General features: G+C 35.8%; 1 protein-coding gene across 2 annotated transcripts in view; it reads right to left on the reverse strand.

The window, feature by feature from the left end:
* Positions 1-235: 235 nt before the first annotated feature.
* Positions 236-24,797, reverse strand: part of LOC145681596 (uncharacterized) — an 84,397-nt gene continuing 59,835 nt past the window's right edge. For both annotated transcript variants that reach the window (XM_081753220.1, XM_081753221.1), the window contains exons 4-6: positions 17,156-17,269; positions 6,600-6,716; positions 236-374 (exon numbers count right to left, since the gene is read on the reverse strand). In XM_081753220.1, the coding sequence (XP_081609346.1) occupies positions 312-374; positions 6,600-6,716; positions 17,156-17,269 (294 nt within the window). In that variant the 3' untranslated portion in view covers positions 236-311. The remainder of the gene's footprint in view (positions 375-6,599; positions 6,717-17,155; positions 17,270-24,797) is intronic.

Here is a 24,797-nt window from a genome sequence, read left to right on the forward strand (position 1 = left end):
ATATGTAGAAGCTGTTACTGTTTACAATTAGACAGCTGCTTTATTTTGAGCTATCATAGTTTGAAATTTCTGCTAGTTTCTGAAAGGTGACTTGGGATTGTATCCTTTGTCTGGTATCTTACCTTGATTTCTCATAAATAATTCGGTAAATTAAATATTCATAGTCAACCATTAACGAACTGCACATATTTTCAGATGTGGATCAAGAATTAAATAAACACATAAAGAAAATATTTCAAACGACTTTATTCCATCATATTAATACTTAGTTCATAACAAATGCCAGATATATGATTCATAGTTTCAGTTCTTCATCCACGGGAAGCAAGATTTCTTACGTCCTTCATGAATGATACAGGTAAATTAGTGAACATCTGCAAAGAATAACAAAACAAGTTTCAAGTATGTACTATGTATGTATTGTAGTCTTGTCAAAAGTAACCTGGCCTCTTTGAAAAGTTCCGCAGACTTACCTACAGTTGGAATCAAATCAAACCAGTGTAAGTTCTCTTTTGCCAAATCAAATCTTTATTTAAGACTAAACTATTAATTATAATTTCCTACCTCTGGTTTCCAGAATATTGTCATCTAAAGCGAGGTGGTTTGCTAAGATTTTTATGAACAAGACTTATCACGATTATGCAATCATATACATAACAAATATGTAACCATTTTAAACTCATACATATTGCCATATAACCAATTATTAACCCTAAAACACATATGCTTGCTTGTGATTTTTTTTTTTTTTTTGTCTCATAGTTTGTAATAGTAAAACGCGTTTTCCACGCCACGCTTTGAGTACGAGGCGATTACGTCATTTGAAGCTTGGCCTAGTACCAAAGTCAAGTGTTTTAGGTTAGCATATCTGCCTTTGGTCCTCAACAGTTGAAGGAAAAAAAGTTTATCAGTAATGTTGATTTGTACTTTAGGTCCACACTTCATGCACTTACATTGAGAAATGAAATGCACTGAATGCTTACTGAATTGCGACCACTCCTCCATACAAGAAGGTGTGGCCAGCAGCTGAGCTGATAACATGACCACCCCGACTGGGAGCATTGCAGAGAAAGAACACACTCGATGCTACATGTTGGCAGACAGCACACTGTTACAATAGAAGGTAGGTAGGATTTATTCGCATTCCAAAAAGACATGATTGTGGGTAGCCGAACTACAAATAGGTCTAATAACACAGACAGCAACACTTGTCGGATGCGCCCGTTCCAGTGTAGTGAGGGTTTACTAGAAGTGGCAAGAAAATGGAGCAACTGTGCAGACAATTGTCGTGAATTGTAATCTTGTAATTGAATAATTTAATCAAAATATGAAATTAAAATAAATTAATGAATTTTGGAAATGCTTTGTGTATGTTTTAGGATTAACTAATTCATATCAAGCTTCCGGAGAAAAAAATTATGATCGTGTCAATAGCGACAACTCCCAGTCACGACCCCTCTTCAGTTTTATTAGAAAGAGGAAAAGAAAGAGAGATAAAGAAGAGAAGGAGGTAGAAGGAAGGAGGAAAAGAGAAAGAGGAAAAGGAGAAATTGGGGATAAATGTTTACTGTATAATTATGGACATGTGGTAAAGAAACTTGAATAGTTATTGAAAAGGTGGTTCATACTCAAAGGTTATTACTTGAGGATTGTCTCTGAAATGAACCTGAAGAGACACATGTTCTCTCATACTATCCCGATCTGGCTCCAGGCAACTGCGCAAGTGGGAGTTGCCCTAACCCAGCCCAGGTGACGAGAAGTTTTAATTTAATTGCTTGTCTATTGTTTCGAAATGTTGAATAATCTGTATCCAGTATTTGAACTTCTATAAAAGAGATCGAACACACATTTGAATCAGCCAAGAAAGAAAATCAAAATGTATATTTTCCACAGATAGAAGTTTTGAGATTTCTGAAAAGACTGTCGTTATTCTGGCTCATCCTGTTATTTTGTCTTTTCTTCTAGAGTCGATTTAAACTACTCTAGAGTCGGTTATCTTTCATGACCTCAACCATACACTAATACATATAACATGCTATTATACACTTATTATGAACATTATCACAGTAAATCAATATTAAATGCTACCGCTTAAGACTAAATTTACCATTCATTCACACACACTCACATACATACAAAACAGCGTATTAACATGGGTAATAATAGTTTTAAGTGAAACTATCTAACTACAATTTGGTTAACATTTATTACATTTACTGAGAAATTAAAACGCAGATATTTTATAAACATTCAATAAGTGTATATATTAACATATCAATTTATACATGAAGTTGAATACTAGTATTGTAATAGTACACACACACACACACACACACATATATATATATATATATATATATATATATATATATATATATATATATATATATATATATATATATTAATAGACAGCTTAAAAGAAAGAAAAAAATATATTTTATTTAACTTTTGGTAAAAATGATATATATTCATGAATAAGTTTAATATACAAAATGATGAATGGAAAGAAAAAATCTTAAAATGAGGGTTAGTAATGAGTCTTTATCTCATTTATGAGCATTTTGAAAGTAACTAAAACGAGTCCTTTCTCGTACTTTCAAAGTAGCTATAATAATATGCATATTGTCGAAGCACCCATCTAGTGTACACACGTTTCACTTTTTGCATTTCTTATATTCGCACATAAGGATGTATATACGTTAGTTATAATCAACACATTCAACAAGAAAAGATCACTCCTAACTAGCAGGCTCAATATTGGACTTACGAAGAAGTTGGTCAAGTGCTATATATGAAACATTGGACTGTATGGTTCAAAGACTTGAACATTACAGAAGTTAGAGAGGAAATATTTGGAGAGCTTCGAAATGTGGTGTTGGAGTAAGATGGAGAAGATAAAATGGACAGAGAGAGCAACAAACGAAGATGTTTTAAAACGGATAGAAGAAAAGAGGACACTTCTAGTCACCATCCTTCGTAGAAAGGCCAATTGGATTGGACACATCTTGCGAAGAAATTGTCTTCTTCACTGCCATAGAAGGAAAGATGGAAGGGAAGCGAGGAATAGGAAGAAGAAGAACACAGCTGATCGATGATTTGAAAGATAGGATAAAATATTGGGGGTTAAAAGAGGAAGCTGAAGATCGACAAAGTGGAAGAAACACTTTCAGGCCAAAATCTAAAATTGAAAAAAAAATCCTCATTAGTCCCAGGACCTGCCGAAAGGCAGACTACTTAATAATAATTCCCCGAAATATAATTCCTACTGGGTTATATCAAAGCTTCCACATTGATTTCGGTTTAAATAAAAAAAATAATGAATATACTACATGGACCGAAAAATATATTGTAAAAAATTGCATAGTACAGTAGGTTCAAAAAATATTGAACCTCTCCAAAAAAAATTCATTACACGACTGTAATGGTACATTACAACTGCCTCCAAGAGATGGAACTGCAGGGGCAAGAGAAAAGTCACACAGTGGGGCGAGCGTCCCCTCAAACTGCTTGTGACAGCCAAACAGCCCCAGTGTCCGGGAATTACATGACCAACACAATAGTGCACAACACCCATATCTCACGCAGCTACGTGACGTACATTGGCACGCATGAAATTCCTCAGCAGACATCCTACTCGTCACCTACTCCTCATGACTCATCACCGCCGACTTCGTCGCACTTGGGAACAGGAACACGCTAATCGGACAGCGAATGATTGGAAAATGGTGTGTTGGTCCGATGAATCATGGTTTTCACTACACCACTCGGACGGGCGCGTGCCTGTGTGGCGTCAAACACGAATCTATGGATCCCTCTTGCATAGTGCGTACTGTATAGGCAGGTGGGGCTGGGTATATAGTTTGGGGATGTTTCTGTGAGCACGGACTTAGACTGTTAGTGTGCATGGATCACAGTGTGACATCCGTTGTGTATATGTAGGTTTAAAGGATTACGTATATCCTACATTGCCACTACTCACACGGAAACTGCATTTTCCAGGACAACAATGTACGGTGCCACTGAGACAAGACTGTACTTACTTGGTTTGAGGAACATCTCACGGACCTGCAGTATATGAATTGGTTATCTAACTCATCGGATCTTAATCCTATAGAAAATCTTTGGGTTCCTGCATCGACTTCAGTGAGCTCATTGTGGAATGCCACCAGGAATATATAATGTTAGATTCCCGTGAAAGCATATCAGCAACTTGCAGAAACCATGCCACACCGTATCCAGGCCATCTTTCGAGCAAAAGATGGACCAACAAAGTATTAGGTAGGTTGTTGAAGTTCAGCGAGCACTAAGTGTATATATATCTTTTCCCATTCACCCTTCTCCTTACCTCCCCTTATGTTCAGAAAATTTTGTTTACGTAGTTATTTGTGAACCAAAGGAGAGAAATAAGCTGCTAGTGCTAGCTTGTTGGTTTGTAGTATCTCTACTAGCAAATAATAATTGAGTGGAGTAATTTGAGTGTATTGTATGGTAGCTGTTAATGAATTCATTTCTCCCATAGTATCTCATTGAAAGCACTTACGGTGTTTCTTTCTTAACCTGAAATTCTCGAGCCTCTCAAAGGATTTAATATAGGCGAAGAGGCGATGGATGTTGAGGTTGGTTCTGACAGTGAAACTGTTGGTGAAGAGCAAGGAGGAGAGAGGGGAAAGGTGTTGATGGTGAGGAAGGGATGAAAGAGGCTTAAGGATATTTGATGATGATGGGGAAATACGTACCTCCATCGGAGAAAGTGAAAATGAGTCTGACGATCCTATTCTACCGTCAACTAGCACGCACCTCCTTAGCTTGCTGCTTAATTGAGAGTAAATAGGGTCATAGATAGAATGCCATGATACCACATGTGTCCCCCTTTACGAGAGCACAAGAGATCAAAAACCCTTGGGACAAGGAAAAACAATCAGATGGATAACCTAACTTTCCTTCCACTTGCTTGACGCCACTGTTGTCAATTCGTACGTCATGAAGGATAAGGTAAAGGGACGGATGAGATGGCATGATTTCTCTCGACAAGCACAATTGAAAGAATTGGTCGAATTCGGAAAGAGTGGAATTGCAGGTCCGTCGCAGGTACACATGGGCAGCACATCATGAAGTACACTCATGTAAAATTGAGGATGTGATTTTGCCGCAAAAAGGAAGACAACAGAAGGAAAATAAGAATGAGAAAATTTGAAAGAAGCTACAAAGCTGTTTAATTGGGTTGTAGTTCATGTTGGCAGGAGTTTCATTATAAACGAGTGTGTGGTAAGTAACATATGTTGTACATGTCTGTGCAAAAATTGTTTTATGTATTGCTTTATGTCTTATGAAATGTGGTATTGTCCATAAGATTTCGAAAGTTTTTCCTCGTAACTATTCTAGACACTACAATGAAACTTGGCACGCGCATTATATGTATAGTTTACAAGATAGATTATATTTGAGTACCTGTAGCCTAGGTCGCTGCAGATGGTATAAAATTATATATATATTAGGAGAAAGTATCCCCCATTTATCTCCATCTCCATGTTAAGGAAATATGTACTGAAATAATTACCTCACAAAATTATTGAAAATAGAAATTGTACGTACAGAATAGCCTCCTGTTACCTGCTACTATAGCGGTATATTGGAAATTTAGTTGTTACTGTTTAATGTTTGCGATGATGAATAAAAACAGGCACCGACATGTTGCGAGTATTAGTACCTTCTTGCTATATGTAAAGTTCAGAATACATAGTAGTAAAAATCCTAAAAGTAAACAGCAAATCTGGTTAGCTGCGCTATTGCTTGCCTACCTGACGTTAATAGATGTCGCTGTCGACTGTTTTAAAACCATGCCGACAATTCGATAGCAACTTAAAACTGTATTTTTTAAAATAATTCCAAAAGTAAATAATTTTGATAAATATTACCAATTAGAGCTTCTATTAAGTACTATTTAACCTATAATGTACAGAAAGCTGAACCCTCGAGCGAAACCATTAGTAATTTTAATTTATGTATGTATAACGTAGTAATTTATTTATGTATTTATGTAGTTCAAAAGCTGCGTGGATGAACATGAGGAAAGGAGTAGGAAATATCGAACACTATTTGGGTATTTCAGTTAATTAGCAATATTAGACAGAACCTTGTTACAGAACCCGCTTTTGGTGCAAATAGCTCCAAGTTTGATATCCAGTATAAACAAAGCATATTCAATGTTTGCTCAATGTCGAGAACCATTTGGTCATGGAATTAAGAAGTACGTGATCTCCGTCTGGAAGGACCAAATAAAGTACTGTGAACTGATGTTCTGATACGCATTGTTTAGCTCTTTGATAACTCTCAACAGCTTTTTCTGGTTTAGTTTCCAAATTCTTTATCTAATTTTTGCAGAGATATTTATAAAGTAAAAAATAGATCATTTTGATTTTCCATTCACGACCTCACTTCATTCCTAAAACAAAACAATGTACAGTATAAACTACTTCGTATGGATGATTCTGAAGTGAAATTAAATTGTTACTGCACTTCACTTCTAAAAGTAGATTCAGATATAAAGATTAACGAACGTGAGAATAAAGATAAGAATAGAACAAAGAAGAATAACTTACCTTCAAGAGATGATCGGCAATATTACCCATCACTCTTCCATTTTCCCAGAAAAGATCTCTAAATCGAACTAGTTGCCCAGCTATCTTTCTCGTAGCTTCCGTTAATTTTTGGTCATACTGAAATGTGACCAAAAGAAAAAGTATTTCAATCTTGTGTTTAAGAATGTAACTACTTTCTCTATGATATCTTTATTTAAAAAAAAAGAAAGAAATGACATGAATATGCCCTTTTGGAGTAAAAGTAACCGATGATTAATGAAAGTGAATGATCGTGAAACAATTCAAGGAATAAGGGAACGGGTGTACATCACGGACACAATGATGTACACCAGTGGTGCCCACCCCCTCATGTCTATGACGCACCCCCTCAATTGTCTATCCGTAAGTGTTCTTCCATGAAAAAAAACTTTTCGATTAATTTTTACCCCCCCTCAAACATATTTATATAGATTTTAACCTCCCCCAAATATTTCAATGACGCAGTTTGCGTCATAGCCCCCCTTGTGGGCACCCCTGATGTACACTACAAACTCGTATGACTTGGGTTCGAACCAGTCACTTTCACACCAGAGGTGAGCGCTCTGCCACTTAGCCACCGTATTCAGCGTATTTTGATACAGTGTGGTGTATATACCTTTCGAGTCTTTCTGACAATATCTATCAAAGATGGAGTGGGTCAGTGGGTTATGGGACAACAGAACGTGACCCATTATGACCCACTCTGACCCACTACGACCCACCGATCCACTCTGCTAATGCATTGTACACATCTGAACGCTGGTGAATTAGTCTATATTTTACTTTCAAGGCCTCTATTTGTCTTCCTTTTTCATCTGTTTCTATTTACTTTCGTGACATGAGTATATCTAAGTGAAGAAAGAACTTCAGGTACTTTTGAATATTGATATTTGTAGTTGTAATAATATAATAGGATTTACTACTTGCCTTTCGAAACAGTCGATTTTTACTTTTTTCGTGAAAAGTACTGCAATTCAACAAGAAAATAATTATATATGATAATTAAATTGAAATTCATCGTAATGTGTCCTATGAGAAACACTTTAACATTTTATATCGTAAAGATCAGATGCACCCATATTGTAACAGAGTGGTGTTTACGCTCCTTTCCTTTAGTCCAAAATTATTACGCAATTTCCTATTTTAATTATATATCTATATTTCGCCTTCTCATAATTCATATTTACTTTATTTCCCTCTCTCTGTCTCTATATATACATATATCGTACGTAGATTATTACATTTAATATATAGTTCTTCTTAATACAATAACTAATATTTCCCTTTTTTATTCACAGGCCAGTCGACTTCCACCACCTAAAATGAATCTCCAGGGAAAACAATGTGTATGGCAATTATTGAACCTTTTAGACAATATATTTTATGAGATACCACTTTCCTACTACTGAAAAACATTAATTAAGTTTGTTCAATCACAAATAGAATAATTCCTACTATATCTCTTCCAACTTGATGTCAATTGTTATAACATTGTCAAAAAATAATTTGTAGTTTGATAGAAATTTAAACATATCTGGGATTCGGAAAGTATAGAATTTGATAAAACATGAAATTTTGAAGAGTTTATTTATACTCTTATATTTTTGGATTTCATTTTATGGTGGCAGAAGATTTAAGGAGAGGAAGAAAGTCTCTCCCGACCTAAAACTTGAACTTAACGTTACATAGCCATTTCTTTTCTTCCTGCCACAAAACAATTAAAATAAATATATTTATATATTACCTGTTGATATTTTATTTCTTTAAATCACTCTGTCGTTATACGTGCAGGAAAATATTAAAATTACTTATTTTAAACACACTTCAGCTGACAGTTTAATTTTCCGATATCAATATATTTGTTTTCTTGTCTTGTCTTGTCTTTTACACTATTATCAGTGTTCTATGGGCGCACCAGGTTTTTCACCAGTATGTGCTATAAATGTGAAAGAAATTTGTTATTCATTTTCCAAAAAAGTATTTATAAACAACAAATTGCATAAATTTTCAACAAAGTAATATATTTCCCATTTTGAATTACTGTTTCTGTTGATCTATTTTCACTGTGAATGTAATGTTTATCAGGATTTCCTGTGGCGTAATTGATATCTGGATTAGTAAAAAGATGAATAAAAAGGTTTTCTAGAATTCTTGTAGTTGCATATTGCTTCACTGTATTTCATATAATCCATTAGTAAATATTATGTAGTGTATTTTTTTTTCAAAATATTTATACCAGATTTTACGAAAAAATGTACTAGTGCTTTGATTGGTAGCCAGTTGTTAGTTGCCAATATGTATTTATAGGAAAAAGGTGCATATCCAAGATAAGAATATAATTGTTTTAATATCTGAGGACGTAGAAATTGAAACAATTCACACTCAAAAATGATATGATTAATAGTTCCTATTCCTTTATCACACCAACAATGATATGTGGTTTTTTTTCCTTATTTGAAATAATTTTAGAGGTGATAATGCTGTTCCAAGAATAAGGCGGTAGTAAATTATAATTTCTCGACTAGTCCACGTTTTAATATTTTGTTTCATTGAATTTTGAAGAGGAGTAGTAATTAACCAATAAAATTCACCAGGCAGTGGTTGTTGTTTATCGTACCAATTGTTTAACTCATCCTTATGATATTCTTTAATAAGATTAAAATAATTTCTGGATGATAATTTTATATGCGTTGGTTTTCCTTCTAGACATGCTGTTTTCGCCGCATTATCTATAATGTTACTATTTATTTCAATATTAACATGAGCCTTAATAAAAGTGAAATAAATTTTATAGTTATTTTCAGTCATGTTAAGATATAAATATTTAATAATCAGAATGCTCCAGGTTGTAGAGTTGTTCCAGTGAATAGAGTTCAATGCTGTTAGCACACTTAACGAATCTGAGCAAATAACAGATTTTTTATTTTATATTTTTTAAGATATAATAATGCTTGCCGGATGGCAAATGCTTCTCCTTCGAATATTGTTGTATTGATGGGTAACTTATACTTAAGTGTTGTTGTTCTAGATGGAATATATATTGCTGCTCCTACATTGATATTATTAAATTTTGATGCGTCTGTATAGATGAATGTAGCATCTTCATCAAATCTTTGTTTAAATTCTTTCCATAAATGTTGATAATTTATTTTCTTTTAGATCTTCATTTGATACCGAGATATAAGTAGGTTTCACCACTGCTATTTGTATCGTATTAACCTTATACTTCCAGACAAAGCATGGAAGTGATGGAACTTTATGTACCCTCGTATTTAATATTTTAAAATTGAGATATGCTTGGACTATCCATGGATAATTACGAGTGTAAGGAAGATTTCGTTTCTTAAGTAATATTTCTAAATGTTGAAGTTTGGTAATAATAGGTGATTTTGATTTACCAAATGCTTTTAATATAAATTTTGATGCCAACATAGAAAATAAAATTGGTAATGGAGTATATTTTGATTCCTTTAATAAGGCCATTTTTGGGCAGAATGACGATTGTAAAAATATTATTTTTGTTGAATTATATATTGATTGTTCTAAACAGTTATAATATAAACCAGACTTGTTATAAAATATACTACCATATGAAATTTTCGAAATATATCCTTGATGTAGTATTGGTAATAACGTAAATGGGTTGATTCCCCATTGCTTAGAGGATAGACATTTAATTATACTTAAGTATTTTATATATTCTTTGCTCAGTGATTGTAGTTGTAATTTCCAATTTAATTTCCGATCTAATAGTATACTCAAATATTTTATGTTTTTCTTATTTCAATTTATTATCATGGTATGTCAATTGATATTGTTGTAAACTCCTTTTCCTGGAAAAAATAATGAATTTTGTTTTATTCCAGTTTAGTGCTAGTCCATTATTATTCATCCATTTATTAATGATATCTAAGTTTTTCTCCATGTTTGGTATTGAACGTTCAACTTGTGTTGTATAAGAGCATATCTGAAGATCGTCAGCAAAATAAGTGATGCTGGTATTATCCCATGTTAAATTTATTAAATCAGCATATATCAGCAATATAAATATTAAATAAAATCGGACTTAATTTACTCCCTTGTAACAAGCCTAATGAAGTTATCCTCGGTGCTGAATATGAATTCTTCACTTTTATAAATACTTGCCTGTTAATCAAAGTATTATGTATGATTCTAATCATCTTTCCAGGGATATGAAGATTACGCATGCGGATGGATGTACACGAATCAAAATCACGGTGTCTTTAAAAGCGTTACTTTTGTGGATCAAAAGATCCAATAAATTTCAATCAAAAATTTCTTGTACGTCTTATATCTGGAGACCTACATAAAGTGTAGCCAAACCCAAACCATCACTTAACTCAGTATGATGTGCTTATTTCGTGGAAAATACGAAAACTCGATTTACGGGCCGTTGAAAAATTTTGTGGCCCCTAACAAAATTTAAGGTGTTATGGACCAGAAGGATAGGATACGCGGCTTCAAAAGTTGAATATCCAGAAATTTATATCATGGAATTATGTAAGTTTAAAGTAAATATCTTGAAAACCGTTAAAACAATCAAAACAAAAGTTGCGCAATATAATGAGAACAAAATGTCCTATCGAAAACCACAAACAGTGTTGCCATAGATGAAGCAGTGTTGCCAACTCAGTATAAAAGTGTTTTGTCTGAAATAGCACCATATACAAGTGTGCACAGATTTAAAATGCAGTATTATCACTAAAGATAACAGTGAAGTGTAATGGTACAATGTTGCACATTGTTGGAGCTACGTGTGCTGAAAATGTACAATAAACAGGTCTGGTATGTGGCAACAGATCATAATAAAGGAATCTGGGTCTCATACTATGAATTTAGTTCAAATGCATAACACCGATAGTATAACCTAGCAAAATGTCAGCAGTTTCACAAAATATTGATGCATTTGATCAACGAAATTAAGTGATGCCATTTTTACGTCCTGTGTCAGCACCGAAGCTATAGAGGACGGGACCTATAGTGTAAACTGGGATCCGAACCACTATGAAAGAGAAAGGTAACAATGAAATGTAAGATGAAAAGTACAACAAAAACATGTTCGAGGCGGGATGGAACTCGCGATCCCTAATATGTTGGTTGTCTAGCCTTCTAGACCACACGGCTATGACGGCCACTAAAAACGAAATGAGATAGTAATAAAATAATTATATTTCCAATGTGAATATGGTAATATTATAGTGTACAAACATAATCATATGGTATGTAGGAGAGGAAGTAAAAGAATATGTCACTTAACACGAGACATAAACTAACAGAGTACTCTTCCAAATATTGATAATCTGGATAACCTGTTTACAGAATTAGAAAATACGTGTTTCTTTCTTCGCGTGTATTATTTTGTTTTTGCGAGTTGTCTGCTTATTCACCTGGGCTACGGAAATGTAATGCAGATCCCTCACTTTTTCTAATGCATTCCATTATTACCCTCTGTTGCCACATACCAGACCAGAGATGTTCACCCTCGCGAGGGTGGCCCTCTCGAGGGCATCCTCACCCTCAAGTTCCCTCGCCCACAGTGACGCGAGGGCGAGGACAAGTTTTGGCCGCGAGGGCGAGGGTGCGCGAGGGCGAGGACAAGCGTCGATGGCGAGGGAGAGGGTGCGCGAGGGCGAGGAAAAGCTTCGACGAAGAGGGCGAGGGTGCGCGAGGGCGAGGACAAGTTTCGGCAGCGATGGCGAGGGTGCGCGAGGGCGAGGACAAGCTTCGATGGCAAGGGTGAGGGTGCGCGAGGGCGAGGAAAAGCTTCGACGAAGAGGGCGAGGGTGCGCGACGGCGAGGACAAGTTTCGGCAGCGAGGGTGAGGATGCGCGAGGGCGAGGACAAGCTTCGATGGCGGGGGTGAGGGTGCGCGAGGGCGAGGAAAAGCTTCGATGAAGAGGGCGAGGGTGAACGAGGGTGAGGGCCAAGTGTTACTGCGGGAGCGAGGGTGCACGATGGCTAGAGACAACTTCCTTCAGGAGAACGAGGGCACGCGAGGGAGGAGGACAAGCTTCCTTAAAAGCAACTGTTTTGGAGTTTGCTGTTTGACCTCTTTTGGAGAGAGGCAAAATTTAAAATATCATCTGCCATGTCCCCTAGATGAAAAGTTAGTGTCATAGCAAGGTTATACATTAATCGTATTTTTCCTTTCAATTAATTGCAGTAGACAATTTCTCGTGTGTACGTACATAATTATTAAAAATAATAATGCAAATAATATTTGAATAATATTTGAATAATATTTGATTTTTCCCATGAAAGTTTCCGGGTAGAAATAGCGCTACATTAAGAAGTAAGTGTGCCTCATTGTTGCCCTCCCTGTGATGGAGACGTTTTAGATAAGAAGTGTCTACTACACTGTCATGTTTAAAGAGTGTTGGTAGACAGACAGACAGTCACTCACGTCATTCAGCAGTAAATGACAAGAGCGCTGATATCTGAACAAACACAATCAATGAGAGAAACATCAGAATGCAGTAGAACAGATGGAAAAAGACTTGATGGAATGACTTTGGTTTATAGATGGCCATTTTGCTCTGGACTCTCTCGGACTCGGGCTCATTTTTTCCAACTGGGCTCTTGCTCATTTATTCCTTTGGGAATCGTGCTCGGGCTCACTTCCCTCAGTTGGACTCGCGCTGACTTATTTCATTGGCGCTCGGGGTAGCGCTTAATTATTGAACCCGAGAACGGTCGAGCGCGAATGCCGAGCTAGCAAGCGTTGGGCTTGTGAGTTTGGATGCCCATGAAATGGGCTGATTAACAGCATACATCCTCCTCCAATGTCCACCACTGATGAAGTTGTTACAATTAATCGGAATTTTTAACTTTTCATAGTTTTGTGACAGCCCAAACTATTATCTGAATCGATATTTGTTAAAATAATGTCAGTCACTATTGTATCGATTTTCATTGTTTCTGCTTTTATAATCTACGTGGGTAGAGCTATCATTTAGTTACAAAATAAATAATATGTTTTTTCTTGTCCTTAAATAGAAATATCTGACACGTTAATACTGAAATTTTGTTAAAAGAGCTGCTTTAACAAAATAAATTTAATAAGTTCCACAAGACATAAGTTGTTTATGCAGCCGAAATTTGCAACTGTTGACTGATTGCCGTTTAGCGTCCTCTTTCGTCGGCGAGGCTATGAGAAGTGGACCTATAGGTTTAACGCGGAATTCGATCCACTGTCGTTCAATGTTCTCCCACACGGAATTGTCCCCAGGACCCCATGCACCAAAGGTTCGCGTGCAAGCTAGTGAGATAGGGTTTGTATGTTGTGTTGTTCAATGCTTTTTATTAGGAATAAAATACGTTACAGGATGATATACTGATTGTAAATAATATAGTGCAAGTATTGAACGATTGTGTGGTAAAAGGAGAAATATAAATTTGGACAAATTAAAAAAAAAAGGCCTGAAAAAAACTGTAGGATATATGAAACATATAAAACTTAGGAAAAACCACTTCAGTAAAACGAGCAGGATTTTGTTGTGGGTAAACAGTTTAATCATATTATAATTAATTTCGCACAAATGTGCCACACATCATAGCATGGGCGGCGATTAGGGGGGCAAAGGGGGACAGCTACCCCCCACTATTTTGAAATGACCCATTAATGTCGCCATATAGTTTCATTTGGAAATAAAGTTTTTGTATGTATTAAGGTTCATAGAATGAAAATGGTGCCATAAAATATTTGCCGTTCCGTGAGTACGTATTAGTTGTCTTCCCGTGCAGTTAAGAAAGCTACAGGAGTTGCGTTTTAATTGCCACGAAAAATGGCTCCATAATTAACCTATCCGAGTGTACTTTCATATTCATTTCTTCTTACAAGGGCTCGATATGTTGTTAGTCAGCCGCTTTGGAACTAATTGAGATAACATTTCGCAGAAAAAGAAGTCCTTCATAAGCAGTGTTTCTTTCAGAAACAATGTTCTGGGGGGTGGGGCACACTTAGTATCCCGGGGCGGCACTGCAGGTACCATTCTATTCATTATTATATTATAGACGTATTATTTTGGTCTCCTTCGGGGGGAGGCTCTCAGAGCTTCGGGGAGCAGTACCCCCCAAAAAAACATGTCTGGAAGAAACACTCTTCAGACTGTTGATAAATGATGTAAACGTCACTATCGACCGAGATCTCCACTGTAACAGTTGTTCCATTTTAGGTGTTCCACAGTAAGTTATACGATGATAAGTTTAGTTTCCTTTCTTTAGGACTAAGCAAGGGCGGATCCAGGACGGACTTCTGGTGGGGGTGGTGGGTTGTAATACTGCTACTTAGAGCTACTTTTAAGAGCTCCAAACTCTGGGATGCGTTTTATTTGTATATATAAAATAAAGAAGTTTCCTCTTCTGGCGGGAGCGATCGCCCCGATCGCCCCCGCTGGATCCTCCACTGACGATAAGGAAATAATTCAACAAATAGATTGAATAATTGATGCTCTGATCCTCACGAAGGAGGCCCTCTCGAGGTCTCCTCACCCTCAATTACCCTCGCCCTCAATGATATGAGGGCGGGGTGCGCGAGGGCGAGGAAAAGTTTTGAGCACGAAGGCGAGGGCGAGCGAGGATAATGGACAACACCTATCGCGAGGGTGAGGGTGCGCGAGGGCGAGGACAAGCTTCGATGGCGAGGGCGAGGAAAAGCTTCGACGAAAAGGGCGAGGGTGTGCGAGGGCGAGGAGAAGCTTCGACAGCGAGGGTGAGGGTGCGCGAGGGCGAGGAAAAGCTTCGACAGCGAGGGCGAGGGTGCGCGAGGACGAGGACAAGCTTCGATGGCGAGGGTGAGGGTGCGCGAGGGCGAGGACAAGTTTTGGCCGCGAGGGCGAGGACAAGCTTCGACGGCGAGGGCGAGGGTGAGGACAAGTCTCGACAGCGAGGGTGAGGGCGCGCGAGGGCGATTGACATTTCCATTCGCGAGGGCGAGGGTGAACGAGGGCGAGGGCCAACTGCTACTGCGAGGACGAGGGTGAGTGAGGTCGAAGTAAAATGAACATCTATGTACCAGACTTCTTCATTGTTCATTTTCAGCACACGTAGCTCCAACAATGTGCAACACTGTACCACTAAACTTCACTGTTATGTTAGTGATAATCAGAGCCCGGATCTTGTTGACCTAAAATTTTCTAAAAAGTGGCCTATAAAATGACACTAAAATTCCTGAAAAATGACCCTAAAATTCACAAAAATTGACCTTAAAACTTGCGTTTTTTAAAACGTTTATTTTGTTAAACATTGCCATTTTTTGAATGTCTATTAGATTATAATTAAAATTTCTCACTCAAAAGTTTTGTTTCAGTTAGTTGCATGCAGTCTATTGATCAGTCCATTGTACGGTATTGTACGTACTGAAAGGCTAATTCACTCTCGAATTGAAACTAGGAAGCACACTTAAAGAATAAAAGTTCGCAAGTGTAGACTGTATACGTGAGAATAATATATAAAAACCCTTTCAAATCTTTGTACGTCTTTTAATCCATTTTTAGTTATTCAAGTGATCACATCCTTCACGTGGTCAATAATCTAAAACCATCTGTTTGGCCACTTATTAAACCCTACCCCTAGTCAACCTGCTACAGCTTAGTGTTCATTAACTTTTTAGGAATGCAGTTTTCCACCCCAATAGTCAGGAAGCAGGAAAAAAGAGATGACTTAGTATTTTTCAAATCTGTAAACAGTGTTCATTTTAAGATTTCCTTGTAGAAGAAAAAGACTAAAAAGACCGCAAGTGACCTGAAAATTACCTTTAAAAAATGACCTGAAACTTCAAAACGGCAAAAAGTGAGCAAAAGTTGACCCTAAGACAAAATACTTTTAGAACCTTGAGTTGATGGATAACGTTTTTATTTGAAGTTGCCTTGTCCTATGCGTAACGGAAAAAAGTTGACTTGTCAACAAGATCCGGGCCCTGGTGATAATACTGCATTTTAAATCTGTGCACATTTGTATATGGTGCTATTTCAGACAAAACACTTTTATGCTGAGTTCTCAACAGTGCTTCATCTATGGCAACACTGTTTGTGGTTTTCGATAGGGCATTTTGTCCTCATTATATTGTGAAATTTTTGGTTTGATTGTTTTAACGGTTTTCAAGATATTTACTTTAAACTTACATAATTCCATGATATAAATTTCTGGATATTCAGCTTTTGAAGCCCCGTAACTCCTATCCTTCTGGTCCATTACACCTTAAATTTTGCTCATTTCCATTTCTCATGATGCTCTATCAGATGTGCTATGTGGCAATCAGATTTTAGCGACAACTTGTGGGATCTTCCTGGGTCGGTATGATGTGCTAATTTCGTAAAAAAGTCGTTTGCGAAAATAAAGCGTACTCAAGAGAGTTTTGAAACCTTACCATGAATATACTCACACGAATACTAAATTTTCACGTGGAAATGAACGTACAATGCAAGCTCAGAGTTGTAAAAGATTATCAGCTCTTAGTAAGACATAAAAAGTAAAGATAATTGAAATACAGACAAATATGTACTACACTCTCTACTTACCGTTCCTGAATCTATAACATTTTCATCCAGTTTCATGGCTGTCGAGAAAAATTCTCCCATGGCATGGAATAGCTCAAAACTATATGTAAGGAACTTGAATACGGATTTCATGAACTGAAAAATAAATACATTAATAATAATAATAATAATAATAATAATAATAATAATAATAATAATAATAATAATAATAATAATAATAATAATAATAATAATATAATGCATAATTTAAGGTAAGTCTTTTTCCTCATCATAATGGATGTTGGAAATTTTCTTTCAAATTGGAAGGTGGTTGTGTAGCATATGAAATAAAACGATAGTTATCTCATAAATTCCTTGCGTTACCCAGATGTAACTCATGTGCTTCTGTTCAAGAGTTATTAACAGAAAAATAAAACTGCAACTATTTGTTTCCCAGAGAAATGTCACCAGTTCTCAAATAATACTTCCGCTCGCGCCAAGTGAGTTTTCTGGTGGACAAAGACCGTGTATTTTGAAGGTGTTCTCCCGTTTCCTCCCACTTACTTCATTCCATTATTTCATTCATTTCTCTTCATCACTGTCTCCTTTACCCTAGCCGGCATGACCGTGAGACATAAATCTTAAGGATTTCATTTTATTAAAGTAATACTTTCGATAAAGTGGACACTTTTAAATATCTAGGATCGATATTAAAGAGACCAAATCTATATTTACGAAGAAAATAAATGTCGAGTGAAAGAAGGGACTTCGTGTTATTATTCAGTCCAAGGTATTTGTCTTCGAGAATTCTGTCGAACAATTTGAATCTTAAAATACATAAAATGACAATTATGCTGTTCTGCTGTACGAGTGCTAAATATGGTTGTTTACTTTGAAAGAAGAACGCAGACTAGAAGTATTTGAAAATAAAATCTTGAAGCGAATATTCGGATCCAAGAGGAATGAAAATGGAGAATGACGGAAACATCATACAGAGGAACTGCATGATTTAAACCGTTTACTAATATTGTTAGGGTCTTAAAGTATATGAGGCTAAGGTGGACAGGTTATGTAGCCAGAATGGAAGAAAGTATGGACGAGAATTTTCTAGAAGGTCAATCAGGAAAAGATCATTAGAAAGACTTATGCGCAGATGGCAGGACAATATTAAGATGGATCCCGGAGAAATAGGAATACAAAATAGTGGCTGGATCCAGTTGGCCAAGGACGGAAGTCAAAGCAGAGCGTTTCTATGAATGCGGTATTGAACCCTTACAGTTGGTGCTATAGTACTACTACTACTACTGCTGCACATTGAAATAGAGCAAGTAATCAGTGTGCAATTAATTTTGTAAAAAAAAACAAAAAAAAAACAATTATAACAAATCATGACACCACTCACACCATGGCCTTTAACATTTTGCCACCCCCGGCCATGGAAAAACTTGCCACTTCCTCAATATCAATGAATACCGGAGTAAATAATATTTAAGGCAGTGAAGTGAATAATCAGTATAACATTCTAGTTCATGGGTTTATTTGCTTCGAGCTTCCGAGCTTAAGGTATAAGTAAAAGAACATTAAGAACAGATAATAAAGAAACTAAGTCTACCTGATGGATAACAATAAGAAATTACTATATAAAATACAATGAGCTGATAGGGCCGGCTTTAAGCCGATTGGACCGATTGCTTCCAATCGGGCCCCGCGCCTAAGGGGGCCCCGCGCTAGTGCCGTTTAATCTACTGTCCAGTCTCGAGTCTAATCTACTTTTCAGTGAAGTTTCAACAGCATATTAAGCCCTAGAGCAAACAAATGTGTTGCGGTCCCTATTACTAAATTTTGCTCCTAATACATGCCATTCTGCTCACGGGGCCCCCAATGCTTGTGAGCCCTCAACCAAGTAACTATGGTACCGTTAAGATGGCTCTGGTACTCTCGGTTGTCAAGTACACACAACAACATATTTCAATACAGGTACAGCCAGACTTCACAAGGGAGGTTTGGCCTCTCACTAACAAGTAAATGAATAGTTTGTAACCCCTCTCCCTAACAAGTAAATTAATAGTTTATATTAAGTTTCCGGGCATAAGTAAATATTTTCTGAATTTAATGCTGCAGTAGTTTCTTTATTTTTTTACGTTTACAACTTCTGTTGTAAAAAATGATATTATGTCCAGGGAGAATTCTGCTCACCCCAACACCCCTAACACTCTCCCAAATTTCCTTACCCCTGGGTGTAAAAATAGTGTCTTCTTTGACTTTGTGTAAAAATGTGTATCATTATTCTGGGTGCACACCCTCTTTTATTTTGAACACTCCACTAAGTAAAACTTCCTGGCATTCTTACTGATTATGCCATGTGATACTACCGTGAAAACCGAGATGTTATCAAATAAATCAGCCTCAGTGCGACTTCCATGCATATTCTTTCCTTATTATAGGCATATTAAAAATACAAAACCAGAGGACAAACTTTGCCTTCTCCTGCGAAAATACCCGTAGATTTTTTTTTTAATGAAGTCAGGAAAACGGAATATATACTAGTGCGTACTGAATAGGTAGCTTCTTTGAAGGTTTGTCTTCTAACTCAAATAGTCAAATGTTAAATATGTCATCCATCTTCCATCAGTTCCTTAAGGTTTGTGATCGTCTCATCACCATTTCATTTTATCTGTAGTCGATAACGATTTCAAACTGATTATACCTTTCATAAGTAGCTCCCTACAATGTTTTCACTAACGTACAGAGGTTTAGGTTTTCCTAACTAGAAATCTTTTCAAAAACATACAGCTGTTAAGAAATCTTTCAACCAACAAATTCATATCAATCTGCATTTCATTATCTCTTACAGCTATAAACTTATGGAAACATATACTTCACCATTGTATTTATCGTAAAATTCTAGCCCAACTTGATATACTATATAAACCCCTTCCTATTTTATTTAAAAAAAAAAGTCGAGCGAGATACAAGATAGGCAACTTCAAGATGGCGACCATGATAAGCATACACTCAAATAGATGTCTACTTCCTCCCGGTTTCGGTTAATGTGTTTTTGTTTTTATCTCTTTACCCGTTTTACAAATAAAATGAAATTTTCAAACTTGAAACACATTAATAAATATTCTCCATGGTTCTGGATAATCACAATAACATTTTAAAACACATTTTTCTGACCAGAACAAAATGAATTATTTAATAATTATACGATTTTTGTTACAGTTTCAAGGACCTAACGTCCTCTTCATCAGACATTGAGAAAAGACAGATGACAGCAAATCTTATATCTTCCTCAGCCGTTAGTTAGCATTTTCATTTATATAATTTTAATTGTTGTTTTTTATATATAAAATTTAAATTTGTAATATGTAACAATTTCATATAATTACATTGTTAATATATGTTAATTGTCAATGCAATTTACAATTCTATTGATCTTTATATAAAATAAAATAAAATAACAGAAATTTGGAAATATTCAAATTGCACTAATAGTCTTATGCATTTTTCTTTTCTATCACTTCTAATAATTTCTCCCATTGCTCATGTATATTTATACCATTTGTCCAGTTCATTAAGTTCTCCTCTTGTTCTTTCTTTATTCTTCTCGCTTCCTTCCACTTCCTAATAATCTTTCTTTTTTCTCTTTCTAAACCTTTAGCCCCTTCCCAATCTATCCTATGTCCCGTTTCTTTCACATGTTTGTAAATAGCATTATTTTCTCTTCTCATTCGAACATCATCTTTATGTTGTTTCAATCTGTCCATGAACCTTTTTCCTGTCTCCCCTATGTATTTCATTTCACACTCACTACATTTCACTTCATAGATAACTCCTTCTTCCTCCACTATATTGCTTTCCCTCCTTTTCTTTTTCTTCCTTATACACCTCAACAACGTTTCTCCTCCTTTTCTATATGTCTTAATACCTCCTTCTCTTAATAACCCCTTTAGCACTTCCGTCTTTTCTCCTATGCTCTGAATTCCATACCACTTCTTATTTTCTTCCTCTTCTTTCTTTTTTATATTTTCTTCTTTTTTCTTTCCTTTTATCTGTTCTATCCTATATCCTATAAACAACTTAAAAATAATGGATATAGGATAGAACAGATAAAAGGAAAGAAAAAAGAAGAAAATATAAAAAAGAAAGAAGAGGAAGAAAATAAGAAGTGGTATGGAATTCAGAGCATAGGAGAAAAGACGGAAGTGCTAAAGGGGTTATTAAGAGAAGGAGGTATTAAGATATATAGAAAAGGAGGAGAAACGTTGTTGAGGTGTATAAGGAAGAAAAAGAAAAGGAGGGAAAGCAATATAGTGGAGGAAGAAGAAGGAGTTATCTATGAAGTGAAATGTAGTGAGTGTGAAATGAAATACATAGGAGAGACAGGAAAAAGGTTCATGGACAGATTGAAACAACATAAAGATGATGTTCGAATGAGAAGAGAAAATAATGCTATTTACAAACATGTGAAAGAAACGGGACATAGGATAGATTGGGAAGGGGCTAAAGGTTTAGAAAGAGAAAAAAGAAAGATTATTAGGAAGTGGAAGGAAGCGAGAAGAATAAAGAAAGAACAAGAGGAGAACTTAATGAACTGGACAAGTGGTATAAATATACATGAGCAATGGGAGAAATTATTAGAAGTGATAGAAAAGAAAAATGCATAAGACTATTAGTACAATTTGAATATTTCCAAATTTCTGTTATTTTATTTTATTTTATATAAAGATCAATAGAATTGTAAATTGCATTGACAATTAACATATATTAACAATGTAATTATATGATATTGTTACATATTACAAATTTAAATTTTATATATAAAAAAACAACAATTAAAATTATATAAATGAAAATGCTAACTAACGGCTGAGGAAGATATAAGATTTGCTGTCATCTGTCTTTTCTCAATGTCTGATGAAGAGGACGTTAGGTCCTTGAAACTGTAACAAAAATCGTATAATTATTAAATAATTCATTTTGTTCTGGTCAGAAAAATGTGTTTTAAAATGTTATTGTGATTATCCAGAACCATGGAGAATATTTATTAATGTGTTTCAAGTTTGAAAATTTCATTTTATTTGTAAAACGGGTAAAGAGATAAAAACAAAAACACATTAACCGAAACCGGGAGGAAGTAAACATCTATTTGAGTGTATGCTTATCATGGTCGCCATCTTGAAGTTGCCTATCTTGTATCTCGCTCGACTTTTTTTTTAATAAAATAGGAACGGGTTTATATAGTATATCAAGTTGGGCTAGAATTTTACGATAAATACAATGGTGAAGTATATGTTTCCATAAGTTTATAGTTTGTAAGAGATAATGAAATGCAGATTGATATGAATTTGTTGGTTGAAAGATTTCTTAACAGCTGTATATTTTTGAAAAGATTTCTAGTTATTATGGTTTATTTTGATCAACCAGGTTTTTGGCCACTGTGGCCGTCTTTATAGACGGAAATATTTTAAATTTTGCTTACGGTCGTTTCTTGATATTCCACACTTCTCTGCCAAGTTTGGTCAAGAAACTAGATTTCGACATCGATAGGTTTACTTATAAGAGAGGAAAACTATGAAATATTGGTAGAGAACCTTGAAAAATTGCGAGGAACAAGGGTGAAATATGCATTTCAAAGTTCATTCACTGTCTGCATTTCCATTTGAGTTATTTCTCTGAAAAATTAGTTGTTATAAGCAATGAACAGAGGGAGCTTTTTCACCAGAACATTTTGCAGATGGTAAAAGTTATAGAGGGAAACGGATATAACTACTAGACCAGCAGGGAGTTTTATATCTATCTATCTATCTATATCTATATCTATATCTATATCTATCTATCTATCTATCTATCTATCTATCTATCTATCTATATATATATATATATATATATATATATATATATATATATATATATATATATATATATATCAGGGTGCAAAATTTCCGATCGCCATTGGCGAATAGAAATTTAGAGCTGGCGAGCAGTGTTCAGTAGGAATGGATTCTGTCTAAACTCACAGGGCTGTGCAGTTTCTGTTTAGCATGAAAATAATTGTCACTGAGGACAAATCCTTGAATTTGGTGTGGAAGAAATAAAACTGCTTTTTAAGTACTTACAACCAGATTTATACATTGAAAAAGTAGACCTTATCTTAGCAGAGTGGGCAGAATATAAACTTTTGTTTTCTTCATTGACGTTGAATCTGACACTGAAATAAAAATACAATGAAAACTTCACTACGAGATTCCCAAATATGCTTCCTCTTTGTCACATTTTGAGCAGTTTTACCTCTAAGTATTGTTTCATGTGAAACAGGCTTCAGCAGTCTTAACAGAGTTAAAACTACTACAGAAATTCACTGAAGACTGACACACTGGATGATTTGCTGACAATTTCCATCAATCGCCCTTTCATTTAAGGACTTTGATTCGAAAACCATAATCGTCAACTGATACTTCAGTGCAGAGATATCGTTACACAAACGTGTAGTCTTAAGGTAAGATATTTTTTTAATATGTGTATGAATTGTCCAATTCAAAATTGATTACACTGACACTATTTGTCTGGTTTTGAAAGGTTATGCCCTGATGTAATCTTTTTCTTTGTCAAACCAAAAGCCCGTGTGGGGAAGAAGAGGGTACTTATCATAATTTGTACCTGAGAGATATTGGCGACTGTCATTTCTGGATTGGCGAGTGCGTCTGACTTTGAAATTTTGCGCCCTGATATATATATACGGTTCTACAGTCTTTGGTGCAAGTAAGTTGTGAACCTGGGGCCCCGCAAAATGTTTCCAATCGGGCCCCGCACCTCCTAAGGCCGGCTCTGGGTACTGTATACCTACTTTTGGGCCACCCTGTATATCGTATAATAATATCAGACAACATCTGGTCCGAAAAACTTTCCCCTTGAACATAGGCCATGGTAGCTCCTGCATAAAAGCAGCTTTGACTGACACAAAGAATTGTAATCCTCACTGACCAACACAACGCTACTGTAGTTACAACAAAAAAGCAAAGTAAAACCAGTTTGTAAGTAACCTCTTCCGAAACCTTTGCTCGCACCAGCACGTACAGTACAGAAACCTTTTTAAAGCCATGGTAATAACGGTACCCACGGTTATCACTTCCAAAGCCGTAGGTTTCTTTAGTAAAGGCATATTCCGTAAAAAAGAAAAAAGAAAACAGGTATAGTACTCCCAGCTAGAAAATTCAATTTATAGATAAGCTTTCCGCCGGGAATGCCGGGAAGTGTATTCTTTCCGCCGAGAATGCCGGGAAGTGTATTCTTTCCGCCAGGAATGCGAAATTACCTCGAGATATTGAAAATTCGAGTTATATGTGGTTCACTAACAGAAGTTCGACTGTATTCTTTTACGTACAAGTGTATAATTATAGTACCAAACTCTTATGTTCAATAACAGGAGCAACAAATTCAATTTAAAGCAATTGTCCCGCACGTTACAGAATCTTTCACTTTTTACTCGTGGTTAAACTGGTAATAAATGTATTTGAGTGAGTATGTCGTGATTAGGTTATAGCAAAATCTACATCTGGTTACGGGATTGATTTTCGGTAGTGTCTTTGGCCTCTAGAAATCACAAATAAAGTATAAAGATATAATTATTTTATGTTTATTATCATCGTATTCTGGCTCCTTTTCACGATACCTTTTTTAT

Source organism: Thermobia domestica, chromosome 3, assembly GCF_964235325.1.
Source record: "Thermobia domestica chromosome 3, izTheDome1.hap1.1, whole genome shotgun sequence".
Taxonomy (NCBI): domain Eukaryota; kingdom Metazoa; phylum Arthropoda; class Insecta; order Zygentoma; family Lepismatidae; genus Thermobia; species Thermobia domestica.